The sequence below is a fragment of the Delphinapterus leucas genome, chromosome 2 (genome assembly GCF_059928025.1).
Source record: "Delphinapterus leucas isolate spDelLeu-1000000601 "Yukka" chromosome 2, BTC_Dleu_Yukka2, whole genome shotgun sequence".
Lineage (NCBI taxonomy): Eukaryota > Metazoa > Chordata > Mammalia > Artiodactyla > Monodontidae > Delphinapterus > Delphinapterus leucas.
In genome coordinates this window covers 866,860-884,872 of record NC_143130.1, presented here as the reverse complement: position 1 = coordinate 884,872, position 18,013 = coordinate 866,860, and the positions used below count along the sequence as shown (strand labels likewise).

General features: G+C 43.9%; 1 protein-coding gene across 14 annotated transcripts in view; it reads left to right on the top strand.

Annotated features, from left to right (window-relative positions):
- MPP7 (MAGUK p55 scaffold protein 7) overlaps window positions 1-18,013 on the top strand; it is a 250,618-nt gene that overhangs the window by 76,299 nt on the left and 156,306 nt on the right. For all 14 annotated transcript variants that reach the window (XM_089906315.1, XM_089906314.1, XM_089906316.1 and 11 more), the window contains one exon: window positions 13,235-13,353. In XM_089906315.1, coding sequence (XP_089762441.1) covers window positions 13,235-13,353 — 119 coding nt within the window. The remainder of the gene's footprint in view (window positions 1-13,234; window positions 13,354-18,013) is intronic.

Here is an 18,013-nt window from a genome sequence, read left to right as displayed (position 1 = left end):
TTTTATTAATATAATAAAGTTTTATATTGTTGTTCTGGGCGTCGATGTATGTTCTTTAGTGTTCATTAGCCCATGGTTATAGTAAAACGTTTTAGTGCTGTGCCTGGCCATACTGTATAGAACACAGATATCGAAACTAAGGGAAAAATCGAATACGTATATTTCTCCTTCCCAAGTCTTTTTCTATATGATTTCTCAGTATTTTGGTCACATATGGCACCTAATATGATTGGACACAGAGCACATCTTTTTTATCATTTAACATAGGTTTATAGCTTCCCCAGACTTGTTGTAATAATGAAGCTATGAGGGAAATGACAAGAATGGTGATATTAAATTTCTCTAGACTCACAGTAAATTTTTCCATCCTGATGGCAGGAATGCCGAGCATCTGGAATCTGCGAGAAGAGTGAATTGTTTGCTGTGGGAAGACTGTCATCAAATTCTGAGCCATTTATTCTCTTAGGAACTACTGTCCTGTACAGAATGTTATATTTTTATAGAAGCACTTTGCTGGAACTGGAAAAATGTCTTCACTTCTTCATGCTTCTGTATTTTTTTTAGATGTTATTGTTTTGAGAATTTTATTTGTGATAAAATATCATATTTTATCATTAATTTCCTTTGATTTAATACTTATTTATATTTGTCCAAATACAGTAAAATAAGAATAGAAAATAAATTGTCCTAAACAAAGATTTCTTTACAGTTCATATAGGCAAATCTGTGATACATACGTTGTCATCTATGCTCTTGAATTTTCAGAGTATCTACAATATGTATAGCGATACCTTCTCCCTAGATTATGGCATAGCTGTAATTCTACACACTTGCTGTGAAGGAGGAGGGAAGGGATGTGCGAGATTCTCTGTTGGTTTTGGTGAAAACATTTCTCAAATCAGGAGTTAAGATTCTGATTAGCCCTGGGTCATGCTGGGTATTTACGGCGAGTTTAAGCTGGTAGAAGTTTCTTAGTGTCCTAGGTTTAGGACAGCACAACCTTTTTCTCTGTTTAGTAAATTTTTACTCTGAGTTAGACTCCTGAGCCTTGGTGTTTTACTGTCCTTGTGTTTGGAGGTAGTACTGCTGAGGCTGGTTTGATCACTACAGCAGGTGGGTGTGATTGCCTAAGACGTGAGCCAGAACCTCTGATTAGAGCGCTCGTCCTCGAGTTCTGTGATCCCTGCTACAGGTGTACAGCTCGGTAGTTGGCTCGCTTAGACGAGATGTTCTTCTCCTCAGGTCAGCGGTGTCCGGTCGGTGTGTGTCTGCCTCACCTGCTGTCCGTCATCAGCTCAGGCTAAACACGGGGCCGATGGGGCTGTGGCTTTGCCTCCCGCCCACAGCCTGTTACTCACTGGGACCACGGGTTTCCCCGCGGGCGAATAGCCTTAGTGTCCTATCTGTCCTTTACTCCCAAGACTCCTCCGCCCTCCCCTAAATCACGATGCTTCGTGTTCTAACCAAGCCTCGCGCTGCCCAGCGATGCTCCAGTTCCATCACTGTCTCAGGTGACCCGTGGCCACTTCGCAGGCAGACTGCGGGAGCCCTCTCCCCACTGACACAAGGTTAGTCATCGGTGCTGCTTTGAGTGGTGACCTACTCATCACTCTGATCTGGCCCCCCAGGGACTTGAGTTTCATTTAGGCCTCAAGTTTGCCCAGCAGCTACGAACCATCTTCCATCTGATGAGTTAGTACAGTCATAGCTCCCGTCCCTTGCCCACTTCTCTTTAGACTTTCTGAATTTCTCACTTGAGTAGGTTAGAGGCTTCTGTTTTTTGCTTTGCCCTTGGATTATTTTTGATGTAGTCTAGGTGGTGTGTCTACACTTTATAGTCTCCTTGATAAAAAGAAACTTCTCTGTTGTTTGACAAATGTGACAACCCTGGTCATTTTCCTCTTTTACAGAGCGTTATGACTTTTCCTCATCTGTGCAGGAAATAAATACGTTGCCTGATTTCTCTTTTCAGTCCATTATTCGTGTTCCCTGTCCACCACCTTATTTTAGTGATTCAGAAGAAAATTTTGACAATAAAGTTCAGTTTGGTGAAGTGATCTGTGCCAAGTGGTAAAGTCTTTTTGTGACTTTTTGGTATAAGTTCTTGACCGATGCAGTTTTTCTGACCTCTGAGGATGTTGTATTCTCTGTGAAGGATGTCCTTGTGAAGTTTCAAATTCCAGAATCTTTTGTATCTCGATAGAACTGTGTAGCTTTGAAATGGAAGATAAAAGTCTCTCAAAAATGTTTCAGCACTGACACTCTAAACAGGAATTCTTGGCTTTTTTCTTACGAAGATGTTAATTATGTCAAGAATTCTTGGGAAAATTGCTGCGAGACCCGTTGTTAAAAGGCTCAAAAACAGGGCTTCCCTGGTGGCACAATGGTTGAGAGTCCGCCTGCCGATGCAGGGGACACGGGTTCGTGCCCCGGTCCGGGAAGATCCCACATGCCGCGGAGCGGCTGGGCCCGTGAGCCATGGCCGCTGAGCCTGCGCGTCCGGAGCCTGTGCTCCGCAACGGGAGAGGCCGCGACAGTGAGAAAAAAAAAAAAAAAAAAAAAAGGCTCAAAAACAAGATCTGTTTTAAAAAAAACAACTACTACCTCTTGAGATGAATTATGCTGCTGGCTGGTTTTGCACTTTCTCTGCCTGCAGCCAGGATTCCCTGATGCTTACTTTTGCCAAAAGAAGGAGGATGTGAGTGATTTTATGATAAAGCTGATCCTGTATCTGATGCACCGTTTTCCATTGTCACTTCAAGAGGCAGCGGCCCAGAGATCCAGAGTGATCGAGTAATTGGAGTGGACATTTGTGGTCAGATCTGCTCTGAGTCATTTGTTTTCGCAAGGCTACTGCGGCGTGAGGTAGCTCTTCATCTCCAGAGTGTTTCCTTGTTGTGTCTAACCCTGGCAGGCTGGGGAGAGTGGGGAGTGTTTAGAGTTACCTCAGTGAAGGGATTACTGTTACTTTTCTGTCGTCACTTGAAGCGTTGGAAGGTGAGTCCAGTTGTTCACGCTAGTGTGAGTGACAAATGATTGGTTCCTAGGAGCTTCAGTTTGGGTTTTGAATTAGGACCGTGCATCAACACAATTTACACAAGCCAGTGTTGTAAGAACTTTGTCAGTGAATACGTGACATTGATATCACCAGAATTAGAGTTAGTGCCACTTCTTGCAAGTATTTGTTGCATTACGTTCATCTTGAAGGTTTTAATGCTGTTTTAGAGCTGGGACCATTTATCATCTTTCTTCCCACTTTTTCTTATCTACTATGCAGATGTCTAGACTGACCTGAGTCAGGGGTATGTGATCACTTTCTTCATTTCTCTTCTCGCTAGTTCACACTTTACCCAGTACATGGGGTCCATCACTGCCCGTCTTTATTGTCTATCGTGGAAAGCTTTTCTCCAGCAGCATAAACTTACATTTTCTATTCTGTCTCCTTGATGCCCCGGCATACGCATATGTTTTAGGTTTAATTTGGAATTTATTTTTATTTTAAATACATAGGATATACAGTTAAATGAGGCATCATTCTGAGCTTTACAGATGACTCATTTAATCCTTATTACAATCCTAGTAAGGCTAGGTCAACTATGCCTTTATACAGTTTAAAAACTGGATGCACGGAAATGTTAACCAATTAGCAGTTGCAGAGTTGGGATTTGTATTTATGTCATCGGCTGCGGAGTCTAAGCATCTACCCCCGGGCCTTCGTATGTGCATTTCTTTTTCCTATGGGTCTTTCTACTCCCCACTTCATCGTCCCCAGCTTGCATCTGTACTTGGACCATCTCAGCACAAGCGTCACTTCCCCGGGGAAGCTTTCCCTGAGGCTGTTCACATCCCTCAGGGATGTGCTGCGCTTTCCCCAGCCATGCCTCCCTCCCGTGCAGCGTGTTCTCAGTTACAGCTCTGCCCTTATCCTCACGACGACGTCTGATGCCCGTCTCCCACACTACACTGGGGGATGACTTTCCTTTCTCTCCCTCACCCTTGTATCCCCAGCTTTAAGCAGTCTGGCACAGGGTGGCACTCGGTATTTGTGGAGTGGGGTCAGGAAAGGATCCAGAGGAATTTTGAAACGCAGAGGGAGTTTCCCAGCTTCCTCCACGCACTTGAGACGTTGTCAAGTGTGTTATGCTAAACCTGTTCGTGAAACTTTGAGGTCAGACTGTTACCATGCTGGTTTTGTCTTCCAGATAATCTCAGGGGTCCTGGCGGAGGGGACTGTGACAGCAGTCGTGATCACCAGGAAGTTAATTATCTAGCGAGTTGGTGTAAGATTGCATGGAAACAGTTACGCTTTCAGGGGATAGCAAATAGCGGTCCACCGTGGCTGGAACGGAATTAGGGGGGAGGTTGTGAGCCCTCGTGCTGGGAAAAGGTTTATGTCAGAATAGTACCCAGAAGTGAAATTTTCTGAAATTGTGAAAGTAACGTCTATTTTGTAAAAACTCAAGCAATGCAGAAATATATACATATATATATATATATATAAAATATGAAATATACATACACACACACATAGAGTGAAAATGAAAGTAATTACTTCCTGTTCGTTCTGGTTTCTCTTCCTGGATTAAACGCTGGTGGAGTTGGATGTAGATGCAGGCTCCCTAGAAATGGAACGGACGAGTGAACGAAGGAGCTGGCTGAAAGGGCACGCGTGTAGGCTTGAAATTCTCGTATTGCCAGTACAATGCCAACTTATGATCTGCCTGCTTTGTTCATTTTTCCATTCTCCCAGGTGACTCTTTCCAACCTTTTCTTTCGGACGCAGACACTTGATTCCCTGCCGTCACTCCCCACGGGTTTCATAGTTTATAGTGCAAACACCGCTGTGATGGTAGGAGGGTCCTCCCGGTCCCTCTGCCACGTGCCGCCTTCTCTGCCGTCCTCCTTGGAGCCACAGACGACCCGTGCATGCAGCCGTCGCAGCCGTGCCTCCACATGTGCCTGACCCTGTTCCATCTCACCTCCTCAAGGCGGGGGGCGCCGATCGATGCCCTTAGCGCACACACGGGCTGTGTTTCTCATCTTAAAGCAACTCCTTTACCCCTCCCTTCCCTGGCACCTGACAGACATTGATTCTGTTTTGTACCGACCCTCCTGCTAAGAGTCGTGAATATTTGCTCTTTCCAACGTGTCACTCGATATCGTTAATGCTCTGCGGTCATCGCCCGTCACGCTGCCAGAGTCGGCAACCTCCACGCGGCTGGATCCGACGGGCGGTTCTCGGGCCTTGGTGTACCTCCCTGATGGTGGCTTCTCACGCCCCGGCCGTCACCCTTCCCCGCCACACCAGGCCTCCGGGACGGCAGGCCTCCGGGACGGCAGGCCCCCGTGCTCCCGTGCGTCTGGTTACCGTGGAGACCCCGGGGCTCGGTCCTCGGCCTCTCCTTCTTCTTTGTGCACACTCGTGTCCCCGGGTCTCCCCCTGGCTCGTGCCCAGGGCACCTAAGTGCGCGTCTTCAGCTCAGCCTCCCTGCGGAGCTCCCGGCTCTCCTCCATCCAGCTGCCCACCTCATCCCCACCCGGTCGTCCCGTCCGCATCTTCAGCTCACCGGGCCCCAAACCGAACGTCCCCGTCTCCCTTGACGGCAGCTTCAGTTTTGCGGCCATGCTTGTTTCTTCTCTTCTCCTCACACCCCTCATTCACTCCGACAGAAATTCATAATTGGCTCTTCCTTCAGAATCTCTCCAGAACTTGAACGCTCCTCACAGCTCCCGCCCGCTGCCGCTGGGTGCAGGCCGCCGTCCTCCGTCGCCCGGGTCACTGCCTGACCCTCTGACTCGTTCTCTGCCTCTGCTCTTGGCCCCCTGCCCCCTCCTCTCAATGCAGCAGCCAGAGCAGTGCTTTTAAGATGTAACTCCAGTCGTCTTACTCAAAAACCCGGCAGTGGCTCTGTCCCTATAAAATAAAAGTTAAGTTCTTTGCAGTATTTGTCCTACAAGAGCCAACGTGACCTGGTCCTCGTTTGTCCCCTTGGACCATCTCTCCCTCCCTGTGCCCCAGTCAGCCTGGGTGCCTTGCCCTCCTCAGACGCTGCGGGCACCCCGGACCTAGAGGTGGGCTTTCTGTGCTGTCTGACCCCCCTACCTGGATTGCTTGACCCTCGCGTGCCCGTTAGCTCCCTCGCCGTCCTCCTGGCTCTGGGTTCCCTGGCCACCCCACCTGTCATGGCCTGTGCCGGCGGTCCAGCACCGGGTCTGCCTTACACTGCTTGGTTTTCTCTTTTTCCATCAGTGTCTGATACACTGTAATTTCCTGACTTATGTTTATTATTTGTCTTCCCCATGGAGTGTTGTCTCTACGACATCGGGATCTTTGTGGGTTCACTGATCTAGCTGAACACCTTGAACAGCATGTGGCCCAGAGAACTTACAGTGGTCAGTGGATGCTGACTGAATGAACGAGTGTGTATCCCAACAAATGGCTGCTGGGTGCCTGTTCTCAGACCCTTCCTAAGACTGGGTATTTGCAAACTTAATTATCTCCTAAATTGATGAAAGAAAAGTGATATGCTTTGGCTCTGAAGAATCATTTTATATTATTTCTTAGATTGAACAGTGCTTTATGTATTGATTTTGGGGGAGGTCACCTGTTTCTTCCACCACCGTATGCCTGTTCATGTGCCGTTGCCCATTTTTCTCTTGGTTTACTGATCTTTTATTATGCTTAATGTCAATCACTTGCTTGTTGCAAATAATTTTTAGCAGTTTCTCTGCAAACTTCTTCGGGTTTTTTGATGCGTGAAAATTTTGTCACGAAGTCTGTCAATCATTGCTTTTTGTGGTTTCTAGGTTCTTTGTGTGCAGAGAAAAGCACTTCAGATGATAAAAATATTCTCTGAGATTGTCCTCTAGTTTATATTTGAAATATTTGATCCATCTGTAATTTGGGTGTCCAGTTGGAAGTTTAACTTTTCTCCAGGGAGCTCTTGGCGGTTTTTGAGTACAAGATTTAAATGATGGGGTTATATGGGAGACATGGGCCAGAGTTGAGTTTAAGTCCTGACTATGCCACTTCCTAGGCTAAAGGTACTTCCTCCTGTAAAATGGAGACAGTAATAGGACCTGCTTATAGAGAGCACGGAGCGAGGTAACCTGTAAAGCACTTTACTGTAGCTTATACCATAGTATTAGGTATGGTGAACACTACTAGGAATTTCTACTGGTAATAATTTTTACTAAGTATTATTTTAGGAAGCTTTAGGAGTTGGTGGTAGGAAGGATAGATTAAGGAAGGGGGGACAAAAGAAATAAATGCAATTTTTAATATTCAATAGCTAGTTGTTTTTTGGTTTGTTTTTTTTTTGCGGTACGTGGGCCTCTCACTGTTGTGGCCTTTCCCGTTGCGGAGCACAGGCTCCGGACGCACAGCCTTAGCGGCCGTGGCTCACGGGCCCAGCCGCTCCGCGGCATGTGGGATCTTCCCAGACCGGGGCGCAAACCCGTGTCCCCTGCATCGGCAGGCGGACTCCCAACCACCGCGCCACCAGGGAAGCCCCAATAGCTAGTTTTATTAGGCAGGGTGAAAATCGCTAAGGGTCTGACTCTGATGATAGGAAGCTTTACCCACAGTTAAAATTGCTATCATATATTTAAGTAAATTTGTGATCTTATAAAGTCGTGAAATTTTAATGCAAGGTGATGACACTTTATCTTCTGGTCAGTGTATTATGACTTCGGGTGAATTGTTTATTCCACACGGTTGGGTCAGTGTTACCTGCCTTCCACAGTCCTTGATTAAATCACCTGCCTATTACTCACGTACAAGCTCCTGATAGGAAGTGTGACTGTAGCTTTACAGTACTACTCTTATCTAGATATTGCAAAAAAAAAAAAAATTACAGGATAACTTACTTGAAGTTGCTGAAGCACCAAAGTATTAAGTATTTATATCTGTATGTAAAATACTACTGCTGACCCTCTGTCACTTGTGTTGCCTTAGAAGGCATCAAGAACATACTCTGACCATAGGTTTTGTTGAGGGAGAAAAAGTACTTACACTTGGCCCTTGAACAACATGGGTTTGAACTGCCCAGGTCCACTAATATGCAGATGGTTTCAGTAAATACAGTACTGCATGGTCAGCGTTTGGTTGAATCTGCTGTTGTAGAACCACAGATACGGAGGATGGCTGTGGGACGTGAGCTTCCGTGGATTTGCGGATCCTAGGCGGGTCCTGGGGCCAGTGAGCCACGGATGCCAAGGGACGACTGTAGTTTTTTTATCTTTAAGGAAAATGACAAGTATTTTACCCTTCAGTGCAGCAAGGCTGCAGAGAAGCCAGCTGTAGCACATGGAGCTCCAATCAAGTACGTTAAGTGATTAAATTAAGATTGTGGTCCACACATGTGCTGACTCAATGAACTGGCTCACAGAGTGGGCAGTTTATACTGTACGGAAAGCATTCTCCTTAGGATATTATTCTTCGTGACGTCAGACAGCCAGCATTTGCAATCTAACCTTCCTCTGGAAAGAGGAGAAGAGATTACAGTACTTCGTTCCTAGACAGTAGGCTTCAGGAACCAACTCAGAGATCTTCGAAGCATCTTTGCATCTCTCTGCGATTGGCTCCTATTACTGTGAACACCTTCATTAGCCCTTAATTTAGAATCACCCTTCTGGGCCCCGTGTTCCCCCCTTCAGATCCCAGCCCGTATCCTGCCAGCTCCATTAGAGGCTTCTCTGACCTTCATTGATTGCTCTCTTCTTAAAATTGCTAGAATAATTATTGCACGTATTAATTGAGTCACCCTCGACCTATTTAAGTTTTGCTCTTATTGATTTCTTTTCTCTCAGTATATAAAATACACTAATTTAAAAATACTGCTTTTTTCTGTTGGAACACTTTTATGAAATAAGCTTATTGAAATCCACAGGCATCCTTGACAGTGTCTTATTAGCGTATGTGCCCAAATAGAAGGTGAGTTTTTTTTCCCTCTGTAAAATGATCTCGTAGAGAAGAGAGAGCTGGCGTGTATTCAGGTCCTTACAAAATCTCTTAGAGAGAACATTCTCTGTGTATTCACGTGCACAAAAATGTGTGTTGAATGGAGAAGCCAAAATTACTCACATATAACCGAAATTCATAATTTTGGGGATTATTGAGCGCTCCCTTGGCAGAATTGTTTTTTAAAAAAGGAGACAATCTGGTTTAAACCAGATTTAGTTATTCCTTGGAGAGGGGTTAAAAACCTCACATTTGCAGTTGATAGAATTTTAAAGAGTAGGTAAGGGGTTTTGTTGATCAAAAATGTAGAGCCACAGAACAAATGAAAAACCAATCAGCTTTACCCAGATTCTCAGTGAAGGCATCTCCCATATTCAAAACAGTGCTGTATCTCAACTGACCTAGAAGCGAAAATGATCTCACGATGAGGAAGAACTTCACTCTGAAGAATTTAAATAGAATGGTTGCGTGAAATGTGCAAATGGGGCAAAAACTAAATATCTGAGTTAATGTATTTTACTTAATAGATAATTCAAAGTGTATGTTTCTAACTAAATTACAGTTTAAATATTAGAGACGGTCATGAGCATCTTCTCAGCATCCCTGAAAGTTAATCATTTATTTCGTCAGCTGCCTGAACAGGTTTGCTTTACTTGGAAGAGAAAATGTTTACCTGGGCAAATGGGATCGCTTGATGTTTGCTCATGCATGAGATGCGTTCTGTGTCACCCAGGACTGTAAGATCCCCGGGGAGAGGGTGGTATATTCTACGCTTAGTGCTGTCCCCAGGGCTCCAACTCTGAGAGCTTCACGCATATTGATTCTTGGACCTGCAGCCCTCGTAGCCCTGACTCGGCGTTGTTCCTGCTGAAGGGTCTCCTGAGGTTGTCCCCTCCCCTGGAGGGACCGGCCCCTTCCCTTGCCTCCACAGCCTGACCCTGTCCTGCACTCACTTCGCTAATAGCCTGTGGTGTCATCTACGCTGTAGACGCCTGCAGACAGGAATCACGTCCGATTTGTCCTAGACCTTCAGAGCTAGGGATGCGCTGGGCTCACAGGTGCCGTAGACGTTTATTAGAATGAACTGGGGTGACCACAGAGGAGCACAGGATAAGTTTCATGGCGCAGGGAACAAGTGGATTTAGGTAAAATTTTTAAAGACGTGCCGAGCTGTCTCAGCTCTCTTTACTTGCCCTCTGAATCTCAAGGACCACAACTATTTGGATTTCATAGTATTCTTCATGATTGGGACTCTAGGAACTGAATATAGGAATACTTTAAAGCACACGTAGAATCACAGACCCAGTTTTAGACATGGACCGAGGTGCTTTCTGGGGCCTGGATTGCTGATTTGAGTGGAAGTGATGGTTTCCTCGTTGCCTGCGTTGACACTACATACAGCCCTGGCCTAGGAGCTCTTTTAACCGTCTTTTAAATTTCTGATTGGCACTGTCCTGTCTCTTCTGGCCTTGTTCTCTGGCACCAGATGTGGGAGGTGAAGAGAAGCAAGTGTTATTGCCACTCGAGGACCATACGAATGAGGATTGCATAAAGCTGGAAAAACACAGAAAACTCAGGCTTCTGAGCTTTAACTAACAGAGAAGTTACTACTATTTGAAAATTAAACCCAACATGGCTTATTCCCACAAGAAGCTAAGGTGTACGTGGGTAAAGTGAACAACTCGCATATGGAGAAGACGCGGGTGGTTTCATTTCTGAGTATGGTGTCATGTCCAGTTGGCAGGTGTCTCTAAGCTGTTGTTTTCCCTCGGAAGCAATGCACTGAGACTTTCACTGCAAGGAGACGCACTAAGGAAAGAAGAGCATCGTTATTTTAATCAAGTGCCCGCCCTGTCAATCGTTCCATTGAATTCTTACAGCAACTGTTGTACGTTTCAACTTTATTTCGAGATAATTACAGCGTCACACGTTGTAAGACATAGTACAAAGAAATCCTGTGTACTTTCACCAGTTCCCCCAGTGGTAACATCTTGCATAACTGTAGTAGCGTGTCACAACTCGGAGATCGTCATCCATGCCATCGGTTGACATTTTTCAGATGTCCTCGGTTTCACATGTGCTCGTGAGTGTGTGTGTGTGTGTGTGTGTGTATTCTGTGCAGTTCTACCACATGTGTACATTACCATTTCTTTTTCAACACGTGACGGAAACGAGGTTCAGATAAGTAATGTGAAATGCGTATAGACCTGGGGTTTGAACCTAGGTCTGTCTGTTTGATCCGAACTTCTGCATTTTTAGTAATGCTAATGATGAATGACGGTCAAAATCAATAACCCAATGGTTATTGCACTCACGATCACACTCACCATCACACTCACCATCGCTCTCACCGTCGCACTCACCGTCGCACTCACCGTCGCTCACCGTCACACTCACCGTCGCTCTCACCGTCGCACTCACCATCGCTCTCACCGTCGCACTCACCGTCGCACTCACCGTCGCTCACCGTCACCCTCACCATGACTCACCGTCACACTCACCGTCACACTCACCGTCACACCATCACGCTCACCATCACACCGTCACTCTCACCATCGCACTCACCATCAATATGAAACATTGAGTACTTACCACGTGCAGGACTGTTCAAGTGTATTAACTTATTTAAACTTATTGAATCCCCCATGAACTGTACCACATAAATTATATCACAGTTGAATTAGTGTCTTTCCACCCTAATGATATTACTAAGGAATAGGTAATCATTTCTACTACTCTTGAAATCAATAATAGTGAAATGCTATGTTCTTTTTACATAATTTCATGTTTTGAATCTCTGATCTTGGCGATTGTGATTACATTACATTTGTGTGTGTGTGTGTATATATTTGTATAAAGTGAGACCTGTATCATTATACATTGACTTAGGTTGAGCTACTGTAAAAATATTTTTGCTGAATTGTAAATAAGAGCTAGTTTAGGCAGGATGCCAGGTTTTTATGAGAATAAATATAAACCACCAGGAATACTTAAGAATGCAGTTGAGAGAAGGTTTTTTTTTTTCTTTTATCCTGTCTGGAGTATTTTGGATCTTTTTGGCCAAATACAGCACAAGGAATGTTTCAGTTTGATCAAATCTCTCAAGTTTCGTATCTGACTTCCAAAGTGGTACCCATGCATGTGGTTGTGAATCGTCACTGGTTATCAGAATATTATAAGGCTTTGGAAAGATAGCAGACATGCTGATCAGAAGTCCCTAATTTATGAGTTTTCGCTGGTTAAATATCTTGTAAAGCTGTCTTTCTAATGAACAGCAGCTCTCATTCAGACCAGAAACAGCAACAGTCCCATGTGTTGTAGACCCCAGGAGGTCTCGGTGTTTTTGTAGACAGCAGACAGAAATAAAAAGAATTTTGTCCTTTTTACCTCATGGAATCCTGCTGGAAAATGAAACATGAGCTCTGAGTTGATGCTGACTTCTGCCAGGTCACCTCCCTGAAGAGTCCCGGGCAAGCACTGCTGCAGCATTTCTTGGACAGGAGTCTGCCGTCCCGGGGACGAGACGGATGGTCGGTGCAGGCTGCTCCCGGGACACTGCGCTACTGTCTGCTTGCAGGGAGCTTCCAGTGAGCGCACGCGCAACCTGCATCTGCTGCCTTGACTCTTTCCAGGGGTTCACATACCTCCAAATTAGAGTCTCATTTAGCCTAAGTGCTACGCAGTTTGTTGTTGTCATTGTTTTTTAAAAAAAAAAAAAAAGCGTGGCTACAAATAATGCCACACCAAGTATGGTTTATTCTGGCTTACTTTTGGGAACTTGATTTTGGACGTTCAGTAACGCAAATGTTTTTGAAGCTATATATTATTAGGAACTCTTTGGAAACCACAAAACCATTTTAATGGACCATGCTATCAATTTTCTCTTCTAAAGAAGTTTTTCCTATTCATGACTCACTTCACTTTTTGGCTAACATTGAGGGAAATGTAAAAACGATTAAGGAAAGGAATGTATGCATTTTCTTCTTTTTTTCTTTGAAAGCTTGTACACATTTTCTGTCTCGGGTTATGTAAACTTGGAGGACTGTAAAATGACCACCGCACAAGGTAAAAACAGGCCTGTTAATACATCCGTCTTTGGAATTTAAAAATCCGAAAGCTCCCCTTCTTCTTTGGAGAAGAGTTTTGCTTGATGGCCCAGAATACAGACCCGGTAGAAGCGACACGCTCCGGCTGTCTGTTTCACACACCTCAAGCGAAATTAATGAGGTCACACTGTGCGGTGACGCTCTGTGTTTTATTTCCGTTTTATAGGTCTGTATGAGCTGCTGGCGGCTCTGCCAGCCCAGCTGCGGCCACATGTGGACAGCCAGGAAGACCTGACCTTCCTCTGGGATGTGTTTGGTGAAAAAAGCCTGCATTCGCTAGTCAAGGTAAACCATGCTGTTGTCAGATGATCTTCGCGGAAAAACATATGGAAAAATATTTTGAGCGCCATCTAGTAAACCAGAGATCAAATTGTTGCCCTCTGAAAACAAAACAGCCTTGTTCCATTTCACTGCCGGGCGTGGAAGTTGTTAAAAGGATTCCACCGAAAATACATAGATGATTTCACTTAATGGTGGTGATCTGGCTGTGCATACTGATGGAGCATGCCCGTGCTTGCCCTTGTTTAGAAAAGGAATGTGAAATAGTAGCAGGAAGGGTTAGACTCCTCATGGTCAACGTTCATGAGCTGGAATTTAACTTAAATAAATAAATGTTCGCAGCAAAAATTAGAAGGAATATATTTTCTGAGGTTCAGGATGACAGCTGTTCAGCAGCTACATTAATTTAAAATAATTTCCTCTAATAAAGTCAAGTGAAATTCTAGCAAAGCTGTTTCTTCTCCTGGCACAGCGCCACTGAAATGGAATTTTGTATATAAATACAGGGACGCTAAATAGGAATAAAAAACAGTGTGTGGGAGACCGTTTTAGCCAAGCGCCACGCCGTGGAAATGATCAGCCACCAGAAACCAGATCTTGCCACACAGCAATGCTGGGAGTGATCAGAACTCTTAAAATAGTAAGACGAGAACAAGGAACTTACTGGAAAATATGCCACTCTTGCTTCTGGAAATATGAGTTGCATTTTCTCTCTTTTAACTCAAGCTGAAAGAAATTTAGAGCCTTACTCAAGTCTGGACGAGCTGGACACGTATGCCTCAACAGTATCTGACCCCGTCCTCCATTCAGCTCGACCTGTTATGGTTGTCTGTTGTGATGAGAGGCTTTTTGACCGATGTATAGTATGTGGAAGTGAGTGACTTCTGAGGGACGGTTGCTTCACAGGACAGGACAATTCTTACTGCGTTTTTCTCTTGTCAGATTTGCTGCAGTTCGTGGGCTTCAGGCAGTGGCAGTTCTCAAGAAGTCAGCGTCTTGATGTGTGGCACTCTCCTAGCGATACATTTAAAGAGTGCTTTATTGGTTTATTTTAGTTTTTCTATAATTGCCAGGATACCTTTGTATTCTGAATAATTTTAGGTCTTTTAGTTGCTCTCTTGGGATGTGTTAGAAATGGTTTTGGGCTTATAATTGATGAAGTTTGTCACTTACTGAGGCAGTCATGAAAATATTCCTGTATTAAATGTTTGGAAGTTGGATAGTTATGGATTTGATTAGATTGATTTGATCTCTTGAGAGAAGGAATAAAACACATTTCACATGGCATCATCACTCCTTAATCAGTAAACAAACATGCCCCCCTAACAATGGATGTGTGTGTGTTTGTATTTATTTATAATGTGACTACTATCTCAGTTTCCTTGCCTATAAGATGGAAATTATAATACCTATTGACAAGGTTGTTTGTGAGTTTCAAATAAGATAGCGAAGGTCTTAGTTCTTTTTGTAGTTATATAGGTTAGGCAAATATAATTATTAAGAAAAAAATGAATTATCATAGCATGTGAAGGACCAAAAAGAATTGACAGAGATGGTTGTTATTTTTATTAATAGAATAAGACTAATGTGTAAAAAATTTTTTCGTTACACTAGTTGTTGAGTTTTCAGCATAGGTTGTTATTCCAGGTATGTGTCTGTAATTAAGTGGCTAGGAAGCAAACTCTTATCGATATCTGGTTTATAAAAACAATGCAGCAAATGAATTGATATTGCTAGTATTTTAAATAGCATAACAGCATGTGTACTGTCCCAAACGTTTTTCAGTAGTTGCCGTAAAGTGTATTTTTAAAATCAGCTTTAGTGTGTAACTCTAGTACGTCCTCCCTTTCTTAACCACTCCCCGCTCCCCACTGGGGACTCCAGGGTGTCCTCTGACTGACCCATTATGTTAGTTTTCAAGTAGGAAAGCCTAGGATGCCCTGCAGGAGGTAGGTCTCATGGGGCAGTAGTTTAAACAGCCGGGACAGCCTGCTTAGCTGGCTTCCAAGTGCCTCTACTGAAGGGTGGAGGAGAGAAGGCTTCGGCTTCTGGACGTAAATCTCAGCAGAGCAAAAGGAATTTGTTTGAAAAGAGTTGTTTTTAGACCGAATCATAATGTGCTCTGATGTTACGCTCTTTTGCCTGCAGTTGGCGCTGTTGGTATGTGGATTAGAACTGGGTGAATGTGAAACCTGATTTTATTCTAGCCCCAAATTTTCACAGTTCTCATCTTCTTTTAGGTAAAAAAGAAAGTGGTTGTTAAATCACCACACAGTTTTGAATGCAGACAACTTGCTGGTCTGATGTAAAATATACTTAAGAAGAGGTAGGTTTGGTGTCAGGGTCTGTGGCAGGTATGGCACATGCCACCGTAGGATTTTGAGCTCCACTCTGGGGGAGTACCGGAGGTTGTGAGCTTGTCGCTGGAAAAGAGCTATGATGATCCTATACTGTGTTACCTGCGGATTTCTTTTTTTAAAGAAAAACTTCTAAATAGAAAAGTTGAATAATAAAAACTCTGAGCACGAGATCCCGAAAAAGGGTTAGGCTGAGGGTGACGTCAGAAGAAAGATGGTACTGGTAGAAGACCTAGGAAATACCATACATAATGTGAGGCAAGACAAGGGTATCCATTTTCACAGGACCTAGTGAAGTTGATAGATCATCAGTCAGCGTAGAGCCACATCTTGGACCCACGTTTTGCAAATATACAGAACCATGAAGCGTGTAGTTTGTGTCTGAACATCATTTCTAAATTTATCTCCCATCCTTGTGTTTTTTCCTACTGAGATTCCTTTACTTACCTTAAATTTTATTTTATTCAGTGGCGTTGTATGTATTTTTATAATCTGGTTTAAGTTCACTTTAGAACAAGATGTGGCTTAAAGACTTCCATAACTGTATTATATTTATTGTAAAGAAGCCTGGTAGTTTTGTTTCTTCAAGAAATTTTTGTTCTTATTTCACAATTGTGTTGGATTTCTAGGATAAGAATATCAAACTTTTAGTACCTTTTAAATAGCTGTGTATGCTTTTTCTCCCCTTTCAAATAGTTGCATACATGTATGGGGACAGGAGAAAAAAAAGGTAGCAATCTGAATTTTATCCTTTTGGGATTCGGAAGTATTTCAACAAAACACAAACAGATTATTTTCAAGAAAAATTTCCTGATGTGATTGAATTACTGTGTGTATTTCTGTGATTTCAGTGTTACAGGAGTAAGGATAAAACTCACTAGACCCTTATCACATTGCGTTACGTAGTTTTAATTTCCGATGATTGATTGCTTTGTTGGCGCTGTCTTTGTTGACGTGTTACTATGTGCCAGACACCGTGTAGGTCCCCAGGGCTAAGCTTTCCGGCAGAGCGGGTGCAGCCCCTTGTTTTCTGGCGTCTCCAGCCCCCCAGAGGGCTTGTAGATGCAGCGATGGGCAGTTGCAGCATTCCGGGGCTGCCCGTGTTTACAGCTGTTACGGGACACGCGAGGTGTCTCCCTCAGTACTGGCCTCTGAGAGGTGCTCAAGGAGGATTCGGTAGTTTAAGCTAAAACCTGCATGTTGAATCCGAGTTGCTCAGGTAAGGATTTATGCGGGAGGAGGGGGAGGTCAGGCAGAAGAAATAACTATTGTACAAACACCAGGAGGCAGGTGTGAAGCTCGCGTCTTCAGGATGGAGGCTGCCAGCTCCTCTGGGCTGCAGGTTCTCTCCTCACCCAAGTCAAGGTTGCTTCTAGCCTTGGGCAGCTATGAATAAAACTTCGCTAACCATTTGTGTGCAGGTTTTTGTGTGGGCGTTAAGTCTTCCGGTCATTTGGGTGAATGCCGAGCAGCATGATTCCTGGGTCACATGGTAAGACTGTAGCTTTCTGAGAGGCTGCCAGTCTGCCTTTCAAAGCGGCTGTACCATCCTGCGTTCCCACCCGCAGTGCCTGAGGGTTCCTGTTGTTCTGCATCCTTGTCAGCACCTGGTGGTGTCAGTTTTGTGGATGTTAGCCGTTCTGGTAAGTGTGTAATGGTGTCTCATGACTGTTTCAGTTTGCAGCTCTCTTATGTCGTGATGTGGGAGCATCTTTTCATTGCTTATTCGTCATCTGTGTATCTTCTTTGTTGGAGTGTCTATTCGGATCTTTTGTCTGTGTTTTAAATGGGTTGTTTCCCCCTTACTGTTGAGTTTTATCATTTCTTTGTCTTTCTTGGATACAAGTCTTTTATCAGATATGTGTTTTGCAAATATTTTCTCCCATTATGTGACTTGTCTTCATTTTCATAATGGTGTCTTCACAGAGCAGAAGTTTTTAATTTTAATAAAGTTCATCTTAAGTTTTCTTTCGTGGATCATGCTTTTGGAGATGTATCAGAAACTCACTGCCATACCCAGGGTCACCTAGATTTTCTCCTCTGTTATCCTCTACAATTTTTACATTTAGCTCTGTGATTGATTTTGAGTTAATTTTTGTGAAAGGTGTAACTTCTATGTCTACGTTCAAATTTTTGCATATTGAATATCCAATTTTTCTAGCATCAGTTGTTGAAAAGACCATTCTGTCTCCATTGAATTGCCTTTTCTCCTCTGTGAAAGATCAGTTGATTTTTATTGTGTGGGTCTATTTCTGGGCTCTCTATTGTGTTCCACTGATCTATTTGTCTGTTTTTTCACCAATACTACC